Source organism: Ptychodera flava, chromosome 7 (genome assembly GCF_041260155.1).
Source record: "Ptychodera flava strain L36383 chromosome 7, AS_Pfla_20210202, whole genome shotgun sequence".
NCBI classification, from domain to species: Eukaryota; Metazoa; Hemichordata; class Enteropneusta; family Ptychoderidae; genus Ptychodera; species Ptychodera flava.
In genome coordinates this window covers 9,071,021-9,092,713 of record NC_091934.1, presented here as the reverse complement: position 1 = coordinate 9,092,713, position 21,693 = coordinate 9,071,021, and the positions used below count along the sequence as shown (strand labels likewise).

The following is a 21,693-nucleotide window of genomic DNA, read 5'->3' as shown; positions in this document are numbered from 1 at the left end:
GCGATTGTATCATTGACCTCGACTGACCCCGATCACATACACCACTCTACATGCGCCCGTTGAATTGCAGGGTATATATGCGTATACTGTTATAGGCGCCTGTGCTATTTTCACAAAGTGACGTTGTCAGTAAAGTGATGTAATGACACACCTTATGTCTTTCCTCATTAACAGAGCGGTCATTATGTACGACCGGGATGGAAGGAATTGGAGAACGTCATTCAAAAAGGATAATCAGCGGAGGTGGTTATTTATTGACAAATAAAGATAAACAGTATAGAGTTGGACAATTGATCTATGAATCACCACATGACTGGACAAGGCTTGTAGTTTTGACTGGACCAGTGAGATGTGATTTAGTCTTCCAGACATCACTATTTTCAACGTTATATTTCCAAACGGCAGCATCGGGAGGGAGACTCCCTCGTGGCCTCGATCACAGTTTTCAACTTGGAAGTTATCAAATTCTTCAAAAGCTACTTGTTAAGGTAGAACGCGCCTCGGGGACAGATATTCGGGCTCTCAGATTTTTACAATTCTTTTCTGCTATACCACTTGTGGACGTTGATGTAAGAAAACTTTTCAACAGCTTAGTTTTTCGAAATTCGACAATTTATTTTTCTCCATAGAGTTAACACGGGGATTGTGGCCATTTTGAATTGTAATTATCGGTAAATTTTGGGCTATTTGTTTCTCTAGTTCCGAAATTTGCATGGTGACCCTCGATTTTTATTCTTGATTTTGAAAGAGAATGGTTAAAGATTCTTTATGGAAAGTTTGAGCAAAAGGTTAAGTCTTTCACTTTCGAGGCGCATACTACCTTAAACAAAGATTCTGAGTCATTGGCACATGGCTGACGTACGCTATTTAATAGCTTGACACCCACTTAAAATTAATACAAAGTGCAAAGGAAAAAAATGTCAGTAATACTTGCACGTCAGAAAAAAGTTGCAAATAATTAATGCGTATAAATATATGCTGTTCAATAAAAATGTTCGGAGCTTGTCCCAATATGTCGTCACAAAATCAATAATTATTTCTCGTACTTCAACATATCTTATGAATTAGGGGGAAAAAGAAAGAAAATGAAATTGTCTAAAGATTGCCAATACTGAGAGAGAGAGAGAGAGAGAGAGAGAGAGAGAGAGAGAGAGAGAGAGAGAGAGAGAGAGAATATATGACGTCTGTGTGTATATACTTTAGTATAGACAATAATAGACGATACCGGAAACTCAGTATAGTTCAAAGCTTTGTGACTTTTGACCTTGGCATTTATACGTTATATACCTTTGACATTCGATATGAGCTGTATTTTTATTCAATTTCGTTTTTCACTCACCGAAAGTAATATACTCATGCCTTCTCCGACCCTCAGCCGAACAAAACGAAAACGCCGACAATTTTTCTTCTTTCACTTTGTTTTCCATTGAATTAGGTAATAGCAGAAGTAGGCCATGCGACCTGAGCGCGCCTGCAATATCTGCTATCCGTCGCGTAAAGGTCACAATCCACGCCCAGGATTACACATGATTTTACAAACACCTTTAAGTTCATTGTTAGCTGACATTGAAAAACAATATGTGGGCACGTCAGAATGTCTATTTGATAAGCAAATCAAACAATTGAGAGACATATCGAAAAACTCCTGTTGTTTAGTACGCAAAGATCATGAACCACTGATCCTATACAAGTATGGTGTGTGTGTATATGTGTAAACGAAATAACAAATGCGTAAACCTTTCATATCACGCTTGGGATGAAACGAGGTGGGCGAGAGGCCGCTTAGGTTTTTGGTTTTCTGTAGATTTCTTACCTGCAGCATTTGACTTTGCTGTCAGGTATAGATCTGATTATGAAAACCCTGCAGTTCTTCAACAAGCTCAACGGTGATGTTTTTTGACTCTTTGGAAGAAATACACGTTTATTGAGAGAAGATATTATTGTCAGCAATTTGAAACGTATATAAAGCAGAGCCTTTAGAAATATTCAGTGCAAAAGATTGGTGTCATGTCATGTCTGTCTCTTGGCAGAGATGATTCTATCTCAGCAAATGACGGGTATTTTGAAAATTTCACATTCTAGGAGAAAATAAAAAACAAAACTTTCGTTATCTATTTCAAAGCAGATGTTCATTCGTACACTTTGACTATTTTAGTTGTTCGCTCACTTTGCTTTCACTTTATTATTCGCCGAAAATGACGTCACCACCAATCAGTGAATATATTATCACATAAGCTGGACTTCCGGGAACTGCAGATCACTTCAACCGAGGCCAACAAGCACTACATAGAGCACTTGCTGCAACCAGTGCCGTATATTGTTCACATTTTGTCATCTTTATTGGCAAACTAGCCACCAATCCGCATGGCTAAAGCGCTTATGAGCTTATTTAACTCGACCTCTTCGTCTAATGCTGTTCGGGAACAGCAAGCTTTGAAAGAGCTGTTGGGATATGTATGTAATCTCTACGATGGACGTGTTCAGTTGGCCACACTACAGGGAGCTCTCGGCCCTGATAAATGTTCAAAGCTGTTCGGTGGCTCTAAGCCGGAGATATTTTTTTCAAAATATCAAGGGCTTTTCCAGCTTGACAAGCAAGGAGGCGACTGGGTCCTAACATTGAAACCAACACTGAAGTTGTGCGATGCGTACTTGGGCAAAGACGGCTGCCAAAACTCCAACTGTACGAAATTACATTTGTGCAAATACTTCATAATCGGCAACTGTGCGCACGACGGAAATGGCGGCGGGGCGGCAACCTGCAATCGCAGTCACGATTTTCACATAAGCAGTAATGGGAACGTCCTTAGGCGACACGCTTTAGAGCAGCTTAGTGTCGATGATCTGAAAATGGTCATCAAGAAGACAGACCCGGGACGGTTTTCCCCCCAGCTGTGCCTGCGCTATTCAGGCGCGAATGGATGTCCCCGTGGGGACAAATGCACGTACGGTCTTCACCTGTGCGCAGACTACGCAGCCCCGAACCGTAGATGTGCGAAGGGGAAAATGTGCGGCTTTTCACATCGCGCCTTAGACCCGCAGCCACTCGCCATTTTGGAGAAATACGCGATCGATACGACGAGATCGAACGCCGAGATAATGCAGACGATCAGCCGTAATATAAATGCTGTAGACGCGGATAAGCAGCGGCGCCAAGCCTTCCCATCCCTCTGTATGACCTACAGTGGTAAAGGGTGCCAATTTGGACAGGGCTGTACCCGGGGCCTTCATATTTGCCGCAAAGTCGCTTTTGGAGAAACATGCACATACGGAAGTAGATGCAAGTTTTCTCACAATATCCTTGACCCTCAACCAAAGGCAATTCTCGAGAGGTTTTCCATCGACACAACAAAACCTCAAACCGAAATCCTGGAGATCATTCGACCACACCTGTCCAAGCAAAGATATCGTAAAGATTCTGGAGACAAGACCGATACCGGATTGGATAAGCAAAACCAAGTGAACCTAGCACAGCACGATAAACCAGAGCAACGTCAAGGCGACAGTGAGAACGCCCATGAAGGTAAACGGGATCATATTCACGCTAGAGGCGGACGGGGTTTCCGACCACACGGAGCGCAAAGTCACATTGGAAGAGGAGGAGCAGGCCCACTACCTGGACATGGCAGACATTGGGAACATACTAATCAGTTTGGATTTCATGGTTCCGCTGAAGCTTTACATCGAGGGCGCGGAGGTTATCACAGGGCCAGGGGGTCAGCAGGTATGGGATTCAGGGGAACGCCCCCACAGTCCCAGCATCCAGCACCACTGATGCCACTTGCACCACCCATAACCCCACCGCCATTAATGACAGAAGGGCAGAGAAGAGGACGGGGAGGCCGAGGTAGAGGTGCCACACCACGTAGTGGTGGCTTGACCCGCGCGTCCTCTAGCCCTGATCTCGTGGCCGAACCGACAGAGATGCAGACACAAGCAGGCAATAAAAAAGATATATGCCTTCGTTTTCTGCTCGGAAAATGCAAGAAGGGAGACCGGTGCCGAGATAACCACTTTGCGACACCATATATGTGGCAAAAACAATCTGGGGACGATTGGGAATGTTTCAAAGAAGACCTGAATAAGGAACTTGAACAGCGCTTCTGTGACGTCACTAATGAGAAAACACAAATCAGGTAGGTAGGGGTGCTGTCGATGACTACATTTGAAAGAGTATTGTAAATGGCGGGAACAATCACTAAAGTGAATTAATCATTTTTATACGTTTTAAAATAACATTGTAGCGGTGTGATATACAACAGGAAAATTTAGCCCCAATATGACTTACCGTCATTAAATGATCTACCTGTTGCCTTATGTCAATAACACACTTTAAATCACTGGACAAGTGTGGTGACCTATCCACATGTGGCTGAAATAACTTTTAAGGAGACAAAGCAACAATTTCATCCATTATATATCTCAGGGTAATGTGATTAGTGGCTCATTTGGACTTGCAAAGAGAATAAACAAAAACCAAACAAAACTTCCATAACTGCCAAGGCTGAAGGTCTCAAGCTATTAAATGGTGACTTCAAGTCTCTCTCTCTCTCTCTCTCTCTCTCTCTCGTATCATTAGTTCATCAAAACTACTGGTGGACTTTCAAAAAATGCTGGTGATTGATTTGGCGATGAAAAAGACGATTGAAATCCGCCGTTTATCTACGAAATCTTCACTGGAAGTCAAACAAAATAAGCTTGCTGTTGAATGGATTTGGTATTGGAAAAACGACAACGGCTGGCGGCAATATGGCGAGCAGGTGAATTAAAATCAATTCATAAATTCTTTCCAGCACTTTCATGTCTTTTCGTATTGTTATATATATATATATATATATATATATATATATATATATATATATATATATATATATATATATATATATATATATATATATACACAGATGTCCTTGTGGGAAATTACAGTGCTCGATGCGGAAAGCAGAGCGATATAAGTAACAACACAAAGTACTTCAAGTACAAAGTAATAGCATCTGTTACTTACATTTATTCAGACACACACACACACAAACACACATACACACACACACACACACATATATATATATATAATAACACAAATTACTTCAAGTACAAAGTCATAATATCTGTATATATATATAATATATATATATATATATATATATATAACACAAATTACTTCAAGTACAAAGTCATAATAACTGTATATATATATATATATATATATATATATATATATATATATATATATATATATATAATAACACAAATTACTTCAAGTACAAAGTCATAATATCTGTTAGTTAAGTTTCATGCAACCTGCTATCTTCAGACAAAACTGTTCTGTCTGAAGTAATTTGTGTTATTATATATTATATATATATATATATATATATATATATATATATATATATATATATATATATATATATCGTTTGGTGACTTTTTCACTTTATCTTTGTTTTTAATGTCAACTATATATATATATATATATATATATATATAATATATATATATATATATATATATATATATATATAATATTACGTAGGACTGCTAAGCCTTTGAGAGGAATTACACTATCACGAATAACAAAGATGCCCATGATATTCTTCTCTCTTCAGCATAGTTACTTTGGTAATATATAAAACCATTGGTTTCACTAGGGTTGGAGGGTAAACTTATACTGCAACATGAAAATGGTTTATTGTATAATGATTTATTTGCTCATCTCACTTCCACAGGGAGGAGAGGGGTCCTCTACGATTCGCAGTCATGAAATAGAACAACAGTACCAAAAGTTCAAAAAGGATGGAAAACCGTTGGAGGTCCCCTTCTCAGTGGGACTCAATGAGAGCTTTGTCCTGAACTTCGGCCAAATGACCCAAACTAACGCTGCCACAACCAAGAAAAGAGAAGTACGAAGACGTCCAAAATATCTGTCTGACAGCGACATAGATACCATCAAGAAAGAGTAAGTAGGGAGTCTCATCATTTGGCGGGGAAGACTTTCCAATGTGTCCAATCCCGATGTGGATTTGTGTTACGGGTTAGAGGGCCGGTAGCTTTAACGTTTGGTGACTGTTTCACTATATCTGTTGTTTTTAATGTCAACTACCAGTAACTGTTTCTTGTTCTACTCCCCAAAGCAAAATTAGGCTCGGCATCTCAGTATGTCACTATGTAGACTGCATCGTTGTTGCCAGCATGTGAATTTCAGCCCGGACTAAAATTCAAAAATAAAGAAGTAATAGCCAAAATTGCACGTATAGACGCCGCGTTAACAAGCTAAACAAGGAGTATTTTAACATGCTTCAGGGAGTAGAACAAGAACTTGCAGATGAAGTACAGAATAAACATAGTGTGAAAATCATCAAAGGTGACAGATACTGAATCGCAATAAGGTTATTTTAAGCCCCAGTAAAGCTAACTTTTAACAATTTTTTTTCATATTTTTGCCTGTAACATCTTAGACTTCAGTCTTCAATGCAAATGCAACGATTGTTATTTTAGATGCATACAACTATAGAATGCCTACAACTAAAGATCTCTGCAACGAGACCTTTCGTCTGACAGGGTACATCATTTACCCATTTGCGAAAGTACGCCCTCTGTGGCCGCTCAGACAACTAAATCGTTGTTTGAGGTAGACTTATATGTAACCAACCACCAGACGCTGTTATCCGTCATATTGCTGGAAGATTCTCACGATTATTTGTAAAATGTCACTTTCTACCGTCTCACATGAATATCATCATCATAATGGTCAATTTTGAAAGATGCCTTGTTTCTTTGCAAAACAAATCACTGTGAGGAGCGTATCGCACTGATGGCTAACTACATCTGTCGGTTTTTTTCCCCTTAGAATAACTAGTAAACCTCAACAAAGTGGAACAGCGAAGACATCGAACATACCTCAGATTCAGAGCAAAATGAAGAACTGGGACCAGACACAACCTGATAAGGGTGGATATAGTTTAGCGACGTTGAGTGAGGTTGGCGATACCAGTGCTGAGTACAATGAAGTCACGTCTCGATTTCTTGAAACAGTACCCGATGCGCTAATTGTGTCAGTTGAAAGAGTTCAAAACACTAGTTTGTGGGAGTTTTTTGCAAAGTAAGTGTATTATTTGGAGTCTGTTGTTATTCACACTAATTGGACTTTTTCGGTAGTATGCGCCTTGAAGGTGAATGACTAAAACTTCTGCTCAAACTTTCCTTAATGAAACTTTCAACCATTCTCTTAGGGGCCGTCGATAATAAAAGCTGGCGCATGACAAACGTAATTCTTTCGTTTAGGAGGAGGGGGTAAAAGCTCATTTCGTTTTGTGTGCGTCAAAATCGCGTAGGATGTTCTATTGTTTTCTAAGTGTGACTTTGCAGCGAGAATGCAAAACTACCTGTTCATCGAGAACAGAATGACCACAAAATACGGAGACAGAAAAGACAACGAAAAGACATGAATGTGAAATAAAAACTTGTATGCTTTTTCAACGTGAAACATGTACGTGAAACATTTTCCTACATGAGAAATACATTAGAATGTTCTGTCTTAAATAGTGAAACACGTAAAGTGGAGGTTTATTAATTAATGTGTCCTTCCGGTATTTTTTCATGGGCGTGCGGATCGGAGAGGTGCGTGTGGGTTTGTCAGAAACGGCATCATAGTACGAAATTGATTTCGCACAAGAACTTTCGTTTTGAAGGGGGGGGGGGAGAGGTTTCAAGTGAAACGAAGGAATTACGTTTCTTGCGCGTCAGCTTTTATTATCAACGGCCCCTTACTAAAAACAAGAACAGTCACTGTGCAAAACATTTACCAATATCTGACATTCACAATAGCTGCCCCCTTGTTAACTCTATGGGGAAAATAGTATTTGCGATTTTCGAAAAAAGTATAAGAGCTTCAAAATGAGCCCCAACAAGTCGTAGATCAGAAAAGAATCGTATAAATTTGAGAGTTCCAATATCTGTTCCCTTGGCTCTTTCTACTTTAAACAAAAAAGCACTTCCTGCGAAATGAAAAGTGCATTTTCAAATACTATCATGTGTTTAACTTTTCCAATGATCATTTCAGTGACTTTCTTTCGACTGAAAGTTGACTGAAAATGAAGCATGAAGCTCGATTTGTATAATCAATACGTACCTTGTAGGATTGATGAAACTAATTGGTTTTTTCACCCGAACGTTGTTAAACTAATTGTTTTTGTCACCCGAACGTTGTTATTTTTTGCAGGAGATATTTTGATATGAAAACAAAGTCCAGAGACGCCAATGTTGATGTGCGCCACCTATTCCACGGTACCACAGAACAATTAGTCGATGTGATTTGCCGTCAGAATTTCGACTGGCGATTGAGTGGTGTACGAGTCGGTACACTGTTCGGCAAGGGGTCATACTTCGCACAGACCGCCAAATACTCGGATGCGTACGTCGCGACTGACGATTTGTACAAGAAGATGTTCCTAACTCGAGTTCTTGTTGGTGAGTTTGCGCAGGGCACTCCCGACTATGTCCGACCGCCGCCTAAAAAGCCGAATGACCCCCTCGGAGATCTGTATGATTCTTGCGTGAATAACACACAGGATCCAACCATTTATGTAGTTTTTGAAAGTTCCCAAGCATATCCAGAATATATAATCACCTACATTAGACAAAAAGACATGGAAAACATATAGATTAACGGCAAATTAACTGATGGTAATAAGTCAAACTGTTGACAAAATTAGGTTTCATTTCTAATGTAAACACACTCCTAGTATTGAAGCACATGAATGTGTTCAATTTATATTTGAATATTTTGAGTTGTTACATTTTGCTTTTACAAATACTTACTACAGGACAATGAATTTTGAGGAATGTTTTCGAGTGAGGAATTTTGAGATTACCTACGTGCTCACTATCTGTTTCTTTAGTTTCATGCATCCTGCAATGTTCTGAAATTGCAGTATGCATGAAACTTAAGTAACATATATTATTACTTTGTAATTGAAGTAATTTGTGTTATTATTTATAACGCTCTGCTTAACTTTTAGCATCGAGCACTGTAATTTCCCACGAGGACATCTGTATACTTATATATATATATATATATATATATATATATATATATATATATATATATATATATATATATCCATACACATCTGTATACTTCGATATATACACAAAGTAATTGACAGAATATATATATATATATATATATATATATATATATATATATATATATATATATATATATATATATAAAATATACTGAGATATTTCAATGATAATAGTAAGTGTGCGAGACCAAATATTTCCAATCGCATCGTTTTGTTTGGTATTGCCTTTAAGAATGTCTTAATGAAGCAAGTTTCTCTATATGAAAACTTCTTCACGTCATTTTCAATTTACCAGGCACGAGTAACTAGTTAACGTGAAAAGAAAGTAGAAAGTTCCATTTAAATGCAGCAAGTCATACTTCTTACGTGATTAACTACAAAGGAAAAGGCGTAGAAGCGTTGGAAGTTTTGACAGGGCACCGTATTTGAAATTACCTTGTCTAAAGTTTCAAGAAAATTTCCTTCGCGGCCGAACCGACATTTAGAAACGAGGTTTTCTTGATCCTTGTACCAATGTTATTGAAGTGTTAGTGTAGAGATACCGGACAACTACCGAAGGTGTCTGGATGAAAGAATTCTCGAAATATTTTCGTTTCAGAAGCTGCCTCTGTATGGCGTCTTCTGACCATGTTTTAATATAAAAAAAAACCCAAACAAACAAACAAAGGCTGGTCGACTCTAACGGCGGCACAGTTTGTTAATATTTCAGTCCAGGACGCTTTTCCGGCAATATCGCGCGTAAACATATAAGAATGTCACCGTAGTGTAAATGCTGCTGTGATGTCATTTGGACTTGCTTCACGCGGAAGCAAACGTGTTGTTTATGATCACAGATCGGAAAAGTGACCAATGAAGAACGAGAAGAATAATGTTGAGTCTTGCAACTCAACATGAAGCTGTGTCTGGTAAAAAAAATTCGAAATAAACCTCCGAAAAAAATTATGCCACCGACCACAAGGTGTCATCGAATTTCTTCAGTACACGTGGTCTGCCACAATCAATTGTGTCGAGTTACACAAAAAAATATGGGTCCGAAGAAAACCATATTAAAATATGGCAAGATACTGTACCATTGACAGTGGTCAGTATACCAAGCGTTAAGATAACCGACATTTGCTGAATGGCTTATTCAGAAAAAGGTCACTGATTTATTATCTGCGCTGGTGTGATATTTTAAAAAAATAATATTCATCGATATCCACGCAGCCACTCGTTTACAAAGTTTTCTCCGGGTTTATATGAGAAAAAACTCAAAACCCTTCTATCGTTCTTCAGGCAATACTCGCTTTGTCTGAAACCCTTGTTTTGCGTAAGGCTAATATTTGCCGAGCCTGAATACTAAAAAAAATCGTTACCGTTATTATTGTGTGTGCGAGGATGCAAAATTTAAGAAATGGGATAAATGTTCTTCCCATAACCCTTTGCGAACACAAGGTGTCATTGACACCTTGACTGCAAAACGCAGATAACCCTAGTAGTACGGCCTAGCACATGGTTATCTTGTATATCTGTACGTCAGTTTTGAACTCGAGACTACCATCTAACCTCACGCTCTCAGTTTTGAAATATGAGAATTTCCATCAAAAGATTGCAACTGATTTGCCAAGATGAGGCAATGACACACTGTAATCTACAGGAAACCGGTCACCGAGACTTCCACACTTCAGCGAATGAAAATAAATGTTGACATGTCAGTAAGACTCTCGGTGGTTTTCATGTTTACATCCAATATCGGCACAGTGTGCTTAATAACCCATCACTAAACGGTTACTAACTGCCCTACTGATCGACACCCTATCTCACTTATCTTGATATTTAACTTCGAAGAGCGTGTGTCCGGATAGTTTCGGTGCTTTGCAGAGCTCAAACTGTATCGATGATAGAACAAACACGTGACGACCGCAGGCTATTTCATGTTGTCTGACGTCATGAAAGACGCATAGTGATATCTTTATGTTAGATATTTCACCAAAGTGTTCACATGGCTAAAGAAGCCATCGTACCTTAATATAGCAGAATTTTGCTTAATTAATTTTTGTGGTAACATTTATAAAGAGAAGAATTGCTTTGAGACAAAGATTTCGTCAATTTGATATCTATTCGGAATGGAAATGAAAATCTATTTTCACGGGCGCTGTCACTTAATGTTGATAATTCGGATGGTTTTTCATTTTCATGATGGATTCACATGTGTAAAAAACTTAGAATTACGCACCGTTTCCTAGTTTATATCTAAAGAAGTTACGTTGATGCCAATTATGATTATGTAAAGATTACTTTGAATGAGTAAGGTAGCCGTTATAGCATTTACCACTTGAACAATGTTTGCTTGCTGTACGATATGAAACATTTCGAAACATTTCATGTTATCATCTTTGTGCGGTTCTCAAGCTGTGATGCATCATGAATGCTCGGCTATGGCTTCACAACGAACCGTCATCACATTAGTGAAGTCATATCCACAAACTCCAAAACCGAGGTGACGCTCAAACTGATGGAAGTCAGTCCAACAGTAATAAGAGCATTATTTTTATCTACACAAACTGCTGTGAGCCATATTTGAGTGCCACCATTTCATGAAGTGTGCATAACCCGAGAACAACGATGCTCGTATTTCAGGTATTTTGGCGCCGTACCGTACGCGTATCACTACTGCTGTTTTATTTCACGCCTCTACTGTCTGCCTATCTTACCTCTATCTTATGTTTAAGGTAGTATGCGCCTCGAAAGTGAAAGACTTAAACTTTTGCTCAAACTTTGCTCAATGAAACTTTCGACCATTCTCTTACCAAAGCAAGAACAAAAATCAGGGGTCACCGTGCAAAATTTGGTACAAGAGAGACAAAGTACCTAATATTTAACGATATTTGACATTCCAAATGGCCGCCATCCCTGTGTTAAGTCTATGGGGGAAAAATCAAATTTTCGAATTTTTGAAAAACGAAGACGGTTAAAACCTTTCTTTCATCAAGAGCTTTAAATGAACCCCCACAAGTGGTAGATCAGAAAAGAATTGTGAAGCCCGAATTTCTGTCCCCGAGGCGCGTTCTACCTTAATTTAAAAGTTGAGAGTTTAAAAACACGATTGGAACTAATTTGGATGGATGGTGAAGTAATGTCGGTTTAATCTGCAAATGTAAGCTCATCTGCTTTTCTTTTTAAGTTATACACTTGCTTTTATGAGTAATTTGTAATATTGCAACATTCAGCTTTAGAGCACCTAACACTTTTGAGAAATTTGAAAAATATCAAGATCCAATTATCCCAAATTAGTTCCAATCGTGCTAAAATAAATACCATATACAAAAACTGAAATTCCAACAAGAAAAAATCTCAAATCTGTCGTACTATTTTATGTCTGTTGATATCATAAATTCAAAGTTGTTGAATACAGCATGAATGTATGTATTACAGTTCCTAAGGTATCATGTAACTGTAGACGATCGCTACTTATGATTTTTAACTGTTTGGGTGTTTAATCAAGGGACAGAGGGAAACAGAAAAGCTATAGACCAGATCACTGATAGTTACACAAATGCTTCTTGTTTGCATAGAGAGAAACTAAGTGTACGTATATTTGATTATTAGTGTATTCAATAATAGTTTACCTTTGGAGAGGTCACATGGTTTACTTTTCTGATACTCGCCTCGACAGTCATTCGTCATAATTTGCGAAGCGCCATTCTTTTGGACGCTTTGCAAACCGAGGGGTCAGGCTGACTGTCACTGTGACTGTCATGGTGACGATGACCATGACGGTGACGCTGACGTTGACAGTGACACATTTAATGCAAAAGTAACTACCGTGATCGATTCAAAGATTGTCCGTCGGAATGGTCCAATCGTCAGAAATTTTCCAACAATTTCTATTCGAGACTTGCGCCGTGAATGTAACAATTTCAATTTCGCATTAACAAAATTTTGATTTTTCTGTAAGTCTTAGTCTTTAAGAAGCGTTATCGTTGTTATCGATAAACAATTCCTAATATGTAGCAATGTTATATCCATATTTTATCCAGTGGCGACATTGTCGGTTTTTTGTGCATTGCTGTCCCGCTAAAGCCGACGTCTTTGTTTACAGCCACTGATTTTGAAATTGTTCTTAACACGAAAAATGGTATGAAAGCCCATAAGGGACATTTTCGGGCGAAAAAATTAAATATTATATCGTGCTTGCGAGATACTACCTTTTGCGCACGAGATGGTATTATTCGTGTGCACGTGATAACATTTATTTTTTTCTTCCAAAAATGTACCCATGGGATATCATACCACAGATAGAAAGGGAAGAACGTGTGTTTATGGTCCTGGATGATCGCGTACATCTAGACTATGGCTACTTCTGTTTTCTGAAATTCGCAAATCGCGAAAAATATCTGATGGGATCGCTGTTATAAGGTAAAAGAGGGACAAGAATCGAAATCACACCAAGGCGAAATATCAAGGAACCCTGTAACACACTTGCTTCCCGAACTGACAGCCACGATGTATGTATTTTTTTGTAATGACTAGGTTTTCTAAACAGCTACGATAATATTGCCTGTCGGGTCTGAGATCTTTTTTTCAGAATATTTAATCAGATTACGCATATTACCTCTCATTTTGACATTTGTAGTCTTTATCCTCCAATTTCAAATAAACGCGCTTATTCTGTGCAAAGGATATTGAAAATGACGTTCCGTGTGGTACTTTGAAATATACTGAGAAAAACAAAACGATATCATTATGTATAAACTACAGTACAGAATGCAGCGATAACAGAATTTTTGCTGTCTTCAAAATATATACATAATATATATATATATATATATATATATATATATATATATATATATATATATATATATATATATTCCAAGAAATAGACTCAGTCCAACTACAACTAGTGAAGTCATCAGAAAGAAGCGGGCGTACAGCAAAGCCTTGACAAAGTGTGGAGAAATGAAAGGCGTACTCGACCAATTTCTTCAATCTTCAAACGATCTTTATTTATAAAACCGACGTTTCGGCAATGCACAGGTTGCCTTCCTCGGGTAAAAACTAATAGACAAAACTGGACAAAAGAGAACGTGTCAAAGGAAAGTGAAACGACTACAGAAAAGTAAACTCATGACAAAACCTTACAAAAACTTCAAAGGGCGATTAAAAATACAGTACTCAGAATAAAAATACCGGAATGATGTAAAATACAGGAATAAAACTGAGACAAAATCAACATAGGTAAAATGGAGAAGGGACTCTGCTAACCTGATCGTGTGAGGTCTGGATGGAGAATGAAATGTCATTGTCAGGGGAACCCTTAGGTGCATGTTAAAGAGACGGAGCAACAAGACCCTCCTAACTGGAGAACAGACAGAACCCTTCTTTTCGGTTGATTCCATTGGGTGACAGTGTTTCTAGTGTGGTAATGTATGAAAGTTCAGTTTTTGTTCTAAGTTGGGTGTTAACAGAATGCATTTTACAAATGCCACTTACTTGAAAATGAGTAAGGTTGTGACCGGGTTTATTGAAATGTTCGGAGATCGGAGTAGATTTTCTATTGCGAATAATATAAACATGCTCATAAATGCGTCTTTTAAACTCTCTTTTCGTTTCACCAACATATTTTTGAAGACAGGCAGATGATAACATATATTAGGTTGAGTGTGTTACAGATGATGTTGCCGATAATATTGTGAACTTTGCCATTATTTGTGCTTGTAATTGTGTTGGTTTCAGCGACAAATTTACATTGGTTGCATTCACCACAGCATTTTGTTGAACCAGGATTAACGGAGTTTGAGGGTCTTTTGAGTCTAGCCCATACGAGAGATTTCCTGATATTTGGTGGTTGTTTATAGGCAGTGAATGGAACATCGGTTATGGCTTTGGCGATTTCTTTATCATGTGCAATCATTCCCCTGTGTTTGTTAAGAATGTTGGAGATTTTGGGTAGACTGGGATTGAAAGAAACAACAAGAGGTAATCTCTTTTGACGTTTATCGGCGTCGGTGGATTTGGGCGTTATCAATTATTTCATACATTACAATGCACACCACCTACTGTTCCTGCTCAGATTGAGACGTTAATACTGGCGGCTCTTAGCACTGCACCTAATGCTTCCTCCAGTCATAAAGCCTTACCTTTGTCGCGAGCAGAAGTCTTCCTATTTGATAAGGTAGACAAGGAGATTACTGGTGCTGATGCAAGAAAATCAGCTTTAACAGACAGTGGGTAAGTTTCCTTGGCTTAAATCAGCACGCAGAGCCAAGTGTTACAAAACCCATACTCAACTGCTTGTTGGCCCAGTCCCACCACTGGATAAGGACGCACAGTCAGTAGACAAAAGCGCCTCTAATTTCAAATCTGTTAACTTAGATCGGCCAGACTTTCACGATTCATTTGAGCGTATAGCTCGCATTGCCTCGTCTCTTGATTGGTTTCTAAGGGTCTTCTTCTTCTCCCTGTCATTCCTTTACCTTGGCATAAGAGTTAACTATTCTGTACCGAATGTACTGGCAGGAATGTACTACTGATTTGCCTTGAATTAATGTGGAATTGGCAATAAAAGAACCAGGTATTGATGAATCAAGCTGCCGTGTCTCTGTGCATCTCTACCGAACGTTACACAAGCCAAGATATAGTGTTTGTTGGCATTCGGTTTTTGACAGCCCTACGGAAAGTCTACCGAACTCAAGAGACAGTGGACAGACTCCTATATCTGATCCAAGCAATCTGGTCAAGCACTACGGTTCCAACATCCAGTGCAGCTGTATGTTCTAGCCCTATGGCGTCAACATCTGTACTCTTTACAATGCCCGATTCTGGCGTGACCATCCCTCAGATATCACCTGATGTAGTGGCAGGAAGAAAGCAATCTGCTCGCGGGAATGCAATAGCAATTAGTGATTGCCCCTCAGGATCTTTTTTCTGTTCATGGATGCCTCCACCATCGGTTGAGGTGCACATCTAGACAATTATCAAGCTGCCGGAATGCACAGAAACAAACCCAGCATATCAACTGGCTTGAACTTAAAGCGGTTTTTCTTGCACTGCAGAGGTTCCGAGCATCATGTAACTTGCCACCATGTGTAACTCAACACGGACAACATAACTGTGGTATCCTACATAAACAAAAGGGAGGGGGGCTAGATCACCAATTCTGTGTTACCTGCTGTGGGATCTAATAATGTGGTGACAGGTAAGGGACACAAAGCTCAAAGCTCGTCACCTGCCATGTGAGCAAAATCATATTGCGGATGTGCTGTCAGCAGGCAACCGGTAGATCCTGCTAACCAAGTGGGCTCTACCCAAATACATAGTCAATCTGATTTTCCATCGTTGGGTGACCCCACCATAGATCTGTTTGCAACATTCAAGAATCTCAAACTTCCTCTGTTTGTGTCCCCAATAGTGGACCACAGGGCAGTTGAGGTAGATGCCCTGTCCATGTCCTTGAAGGGACTAATAGGGTACGCCTTTCCACCTCTTCCCGTTCTCCCCCTGGTACTGCGCAAAATCCAGGGAAAAGATAGAACATGATTATGATTGCCCCCTGTGGCCAAACACATGTTGGAATTGTTGATAGAGAGCCCTCTAGAGTTACCGATTCAGCAGGACCTCCTATCTCAAGGACGAGATTTGGTTCATCCGGACCTAAGCATCTTCCCCCTTCATGCGTTCAAGTTGTCGAACAAGCCCTGCTTAAGAAAGGCTTTTCTAAATCAACTGCAGCTGTTATTGCCAGACCTCAATGTCCCAGTACACTAGCAACATACGAGGATAAATGGCAAAGTTCGTGGATTGGTGTGGCAAGCAGCAGATTACTCCAGTCAGTGTCTCATGTTCACAGTTAGAAGACTTTCTTCCTTTTGTGCTCAAAGAGAAAGAATTCTCCCCTAAAACTATAGCAGTCTACCGCACTGATATTGCTACTACTATCTGGAATTAAGGGGGCATGATTATGGCTATAATAGTATCCCATCTGCCATGATAAGGAACTTTATGATTGGAAGACTACCAGGAGGACCACACCCCATGGCGGAGTCTATCATTGGTTTGAAAGGTTTTACAAGCGGCTGCCTTTGAACCTATAAATGCTATAGTCTTAAAGTGCTAACGTATAAGACTACATCCTTATTGGTCTTAGCCTCAGGATGCGTTTATTTCTTCTATTCCCCATCCACCAAATTAGATTGTTCAGCGGCTGACATATCTAAATGGATTGTAGGCACTATTTGTTTGGCCTGCTCTGAAGGGTGAGACAGTCAGTTGCGCCTGTCAAGAGTTACTGCCCATGAGGTTAGAGCATTGGCATCCTCTTGGGACTTAACCGCTGGAGTCCCTGTTAAAGACTTTCTTCAGGCAGGTACTTGGCGGTCAGCTAATTCATTGATTAGGTTATATCTTCAGGATATGGCTTCCGAATTGGACAGTCTCCATGTATTTGGTCAATCAGTGTGAGCCAAATGTCATTTCATCACAGCAATAGGTGGTTTGTTGTCCCTTTCGTCCCATTTCCAAGTTTTGCGTCGAATTCTGTATTTTCCCAATTGTTGAATTGACGTAAGCACTATGGAGATGCAGAATTGAAGTTTATACCTAAACTAATTTTTGCCCGAATAGCTATATTTACGTCTAGCACCCGCCCTCCTCCTGCACTTGCAAGTTGCTACCCTTAGTTTAGCGATGGTAAGTGTGGTTTTCTCAATCTCATCAGTTATATTAGTGGGTTCCACTATACGAGAAAACTGAATATCGACGCATATGACGTCACAAGTGAGCATTATGCTGGCGATGAGGGCACACTGTCAAAAATTATTTTGTGTATAAAGCTGGACGCATTGGAATTTCCAAATAGTTGAAATGACGTTGCAGAAATTATGACTCAGCGAAGCGCCCCCTACATGTAGGTTCATTTCGTCTCTTGTCTCTATTGAATGGACTATCGGTTGTGTAATATCCTGAATCTGATATCACATCCTTATACTTTGCGATGAGACCTGGTTAATCTGTGATATTGACTGGCATATGATGAACAAGTTGTGATGAAACATTCTCTAAACCATAGAATATAGATGATTTTCAAATGTAATTATCATATTTTAATGGCTTGATGTTACACAACAGAGGCACATTACAATGGTCGAGCAGGACATTTATCATATTCGTTGGACAGGTGTTGTTGACAATGATGGTCAAATAATACACTTTAAATTTCAAACAAATAGGCAGAATGAAAAATATTATGTTGGTTATTTATGAGGCAGAAATACATTCAATTATCTGTGCAGTTGTACAGATCTCAGGAAAAAATGAATCCGTAGTTTACATTTCGATGTTAATTAGGGAAATTTAATTCAGTATTATACTGATCGTAAATTTGATGAACCAAGAATAGTTTCCATTGGTCCAAGCATACCGGGTCAAAGATCACCAACAACGCCACCATTCGGCCTCACTACCACACCGTACACTTCTCGTCGGGGTTCATAGGACTGTCTGCTGGGCAATTGAAGACTTTAGCAAACTCAGGTAGGTTAGAGATTGTTCCCTCGACCCTATAGATAAAACATTATAGATGACTCTTAGGTAAAGTGCAGAACTTAAGAACTTTGATATTTAAAAATAGGGTCAATGTCCTGTAGAAGTGAATGATATACAAGACGTACATTACATAATATAGTCAGTGCAGAGGTTCTTTCTCAATATTCTTACGGCAAGATGATTGTTACAGTATATCTCATACTTTTAGGACCCCCATATACACAGACATTCATCAATAGCAAGCATAGAAAACTTCGATCTAGTCCTAGAGTTTCTTTGTCACCAGTCTCTCACACAAGATGGAGACACATACAGGCAGTTGGACAAAAATTTTGATATTAAAATGCTTTTCATTGCTAGTACATTTCTGTATGAACAACATGTATAGATGCGTTACTTTTTATGGGGCTTGAACTCACAATATCTACAATGCTAATCCATCTATTGTAAGAAAGTATTAACGGCGTTTTTTTTTCTGTGTATATGTTTCTTGTCTCTAGTCATTCTGATTGGTGGTTAAGCAGTAAGGTCTATGTATGTGCATATAGAGTTGGAGGGATAGTCAGAATTCTAGTGTAAAGCCAGACCCTGAGACATTGCCTGCAAACCCGAACACCGAGACACTGTGTGCTTTCAACCTTGTGATACAGAACTGTCGAGGACTCAAAAACCTGCTAACAAGCCATTAGCAAGAATTGGGCAAGTTATATGATACCACGGAAGGAGCTAATTTATATGTTGTCAAGGGGATAGGTAGTCGACATTGTTGTGTAATTTGTTTGTGTGTTGGAATGACCTTATATTATTACGTCTTATTAATCGAATGGATGAGTTGCGTTTGGCTGGACCTCATACTGATATGATTTACTTAATCAATGGCCTGACAGTTATGTGTATGTTTATTTATCACAATGATTGGAACTAAGACAAATGTACTAGAGTCTGTATTCACGGTTGGGTAAATCTTGATATCTGTCCTTCTTGTGGATCCAAATCCCTTTTCAGTGTTTGGGTTTCCTTCATGAAACACATGCATTTGCTAAAGTTGGTCCATCATATCAAAAATAGCTTTAGATTTGTTTTCTTGATCAAATTTCACTATACATTAAATACAAATTATGACTAAATTACTTTCATAGTTTTCAAAACTGTCTTACAAGGTATCTTGGGTTGGTATAGGTCATGTAAGGTCACACACTAACACACTGACTGCAAAAACACAAAATTATGGCTACCACCAGTTCAAACAGAGATGATTTGGCTTAGGGAGCCTTCAGTAATTACAGGAGGGTGGGCCGGGGGAATTTCGCACACATCTGTACTGTAAAATGTGACCCTTCCCCTTATCCTCCTGTCTAAAATGTGACCCTCCCCCTTGTCCAACACTCTAAAACTTGACCCCCCCAACCACTGCGGTATTCTCCCCAGGAATAACTGAAACAGTATCAGCTAATTTACACAACAATTGGTTCAATTGTTATGTTAGGGACAAATTACAGATGGGAGGGCTGGTGTTTTTAGAGGGACAGTCGCAATTTATCACGCAAGAATTTTATAAGAGATATGGTATTTCATACATTCGAGGGAGGGTCACAATATTTTTTGTAACTATACGAAGGCAAGATATTGCTGATATAGTGCTTCATACAAAAATATCAAATCACAATACATGGAGTCCATCAGGCAAATAATTGACAATTTTACCCCACAAAACATGCTATATCTGTATATTATATATGTTTGATAATGTATTTAAAAGTACTTTGCTTGAATTGGGAAGTCTACAGAGACGTGCAATGAGACTTATTCTTGACACTGTTCCGCCTCTTTCCACTTATCAAATCTATACTCAGCTTCATTGGCTGCCGATTAACTTGAAACTCCGATTTAACCGCATGGCCCAAATTAACAGAGCAACTCGCAATCTAACCCCTGACTATATAACCAGTATGTTCAATAATTATATCCCTTAAAGCTGCAAGCAGCGTTGCCGTGGCCCAAGCGGTTATCATTGTTTTGAAGTTCTTCAACTGATCATAATATGTACAAAATTTGAGTTTTGTAAAATCTTTTGCATCTTGTTAAGAAGGAAATTGAACATAATTTGATAGTAACTATTGGTTTTCTAATAAACGTAAGTTTTACGCAAAATCAAATATGACAGCAGAACCGCTTGATAGATCCAAATGTCTTTTGCAAGCATGGAAGAGATCACTCTAAGGATGACATGAGTAAAATTTCAGCTCAATCGGTTGTTTAGGTTTGAAAAAGAAATTTTGAAGATTAAAGTACGATTTCCACAAATCCAAGATGGCAGCCAAACCATGAATTAGATATGTGCATATTTAATGAGGTACCGGATATTGCACAATATGGTCTCCCATCATACCAAATATGAAGGATGTAGCCCTTGTGGTTACTGAGTTATGGACATATATGTATATTTGAGGTCAAAGGTTATCGAGGTCACTTGACATTTTGTCAACAAATTTCTATCCCATACTTATCGCCATATACCAAAAATCAGACCTCTAGCTCTATTTGCTTGCCCAGAATTAGATATGTGCATATTTAAAGAGGTGCATGATGTGACTTCATAAGGTCTCCAATGCTACCAAATATGAAGGGTGTAGCACTTGTGGTTAGTGAATTATGGACATATATGTATATTTGAGGTCAAAGGTCATTGAGGTCACGTGACATTTGTGAAAAAAAATGTATCCCATACTTATCCCCATATACCAAAAATCAGACCTCTAGCTCTATTGGCTTGCCCAGAATTAGATATGTGCATATTTAATGAGGTACCGGATATGGCACCATATGGTCTCCCATCATACCAAATATGAAGGGTGTAGCACTTGTGGTTACTTAGTTATGGACATATATGTATATTTGAGGTCAAAGGTCATCGAGGTCACATGACATTTTGTCAAAAAAATTATATTGCTAAGTTATGCCTGTATACCAAAAATCAGACCTCTAGCTCTATTGGCTTGGCCCAGAATTAGATATGTGCATATTTAATGAGGTACAGGATATGGCACCATAAGGTCTCCCATCATTCTAAATATGAAGGATG

At 38.8% G+C, this 21,693-nt stretch overlaps 2 protein-coding genes across 2 annotated transcripts in view; one reads left to right on the top strand and one right to left on the bottom strand.

Moving 5' to 3' along the window:
* Window positions 1–2,244: 2,244 nt before the first annotated feature.
* On the top strand, window positions 2,245–8,791 carry LOC139136711 (protein mono-ADP-ribosyltransferase PARP12-like). The gene is made up of 5 exons (XM_070704524.1): window positions 2,245–4,136; window positions 4,580–4,760; window positions 5,727–5,956; window positions 6,848–7,099; window positions 8,219–8,791. Exons 1-5 carry the CDS (start codon window positions 2,365–2,367, stop codon window positions 8,658–8,660), a joined length of 2,877 nt encoding a protein of 958 aa, XP_070560625.1. The 5' UTR covers window positions 2,245–2,364; the 3' UTR covers window positions 8,661–8,791.
* A 9,359-nt stretch (window positions 8,792–18,150) lies between these two features.
* LOC139136108 (membrane metallo-endopeptidase-like 1) overlaps window positions 18,151–21,693 on the bottom strand; it is a 104,037-nt gene continuing 100,494 nt past the window's right edge. The window contains exon 21 of the mRNA XM_070703884.1: window positions 18,151–18,625. Within this exon, the coding sequence (XP_070559985.1) occupies window positions 18,526–18,625 (100 nt within the window). The 3' untranslated portion in view covers window positions 18,151–18,525. The remainder of the gene's footprint in view (window positions 18,626–21,693) is intronic.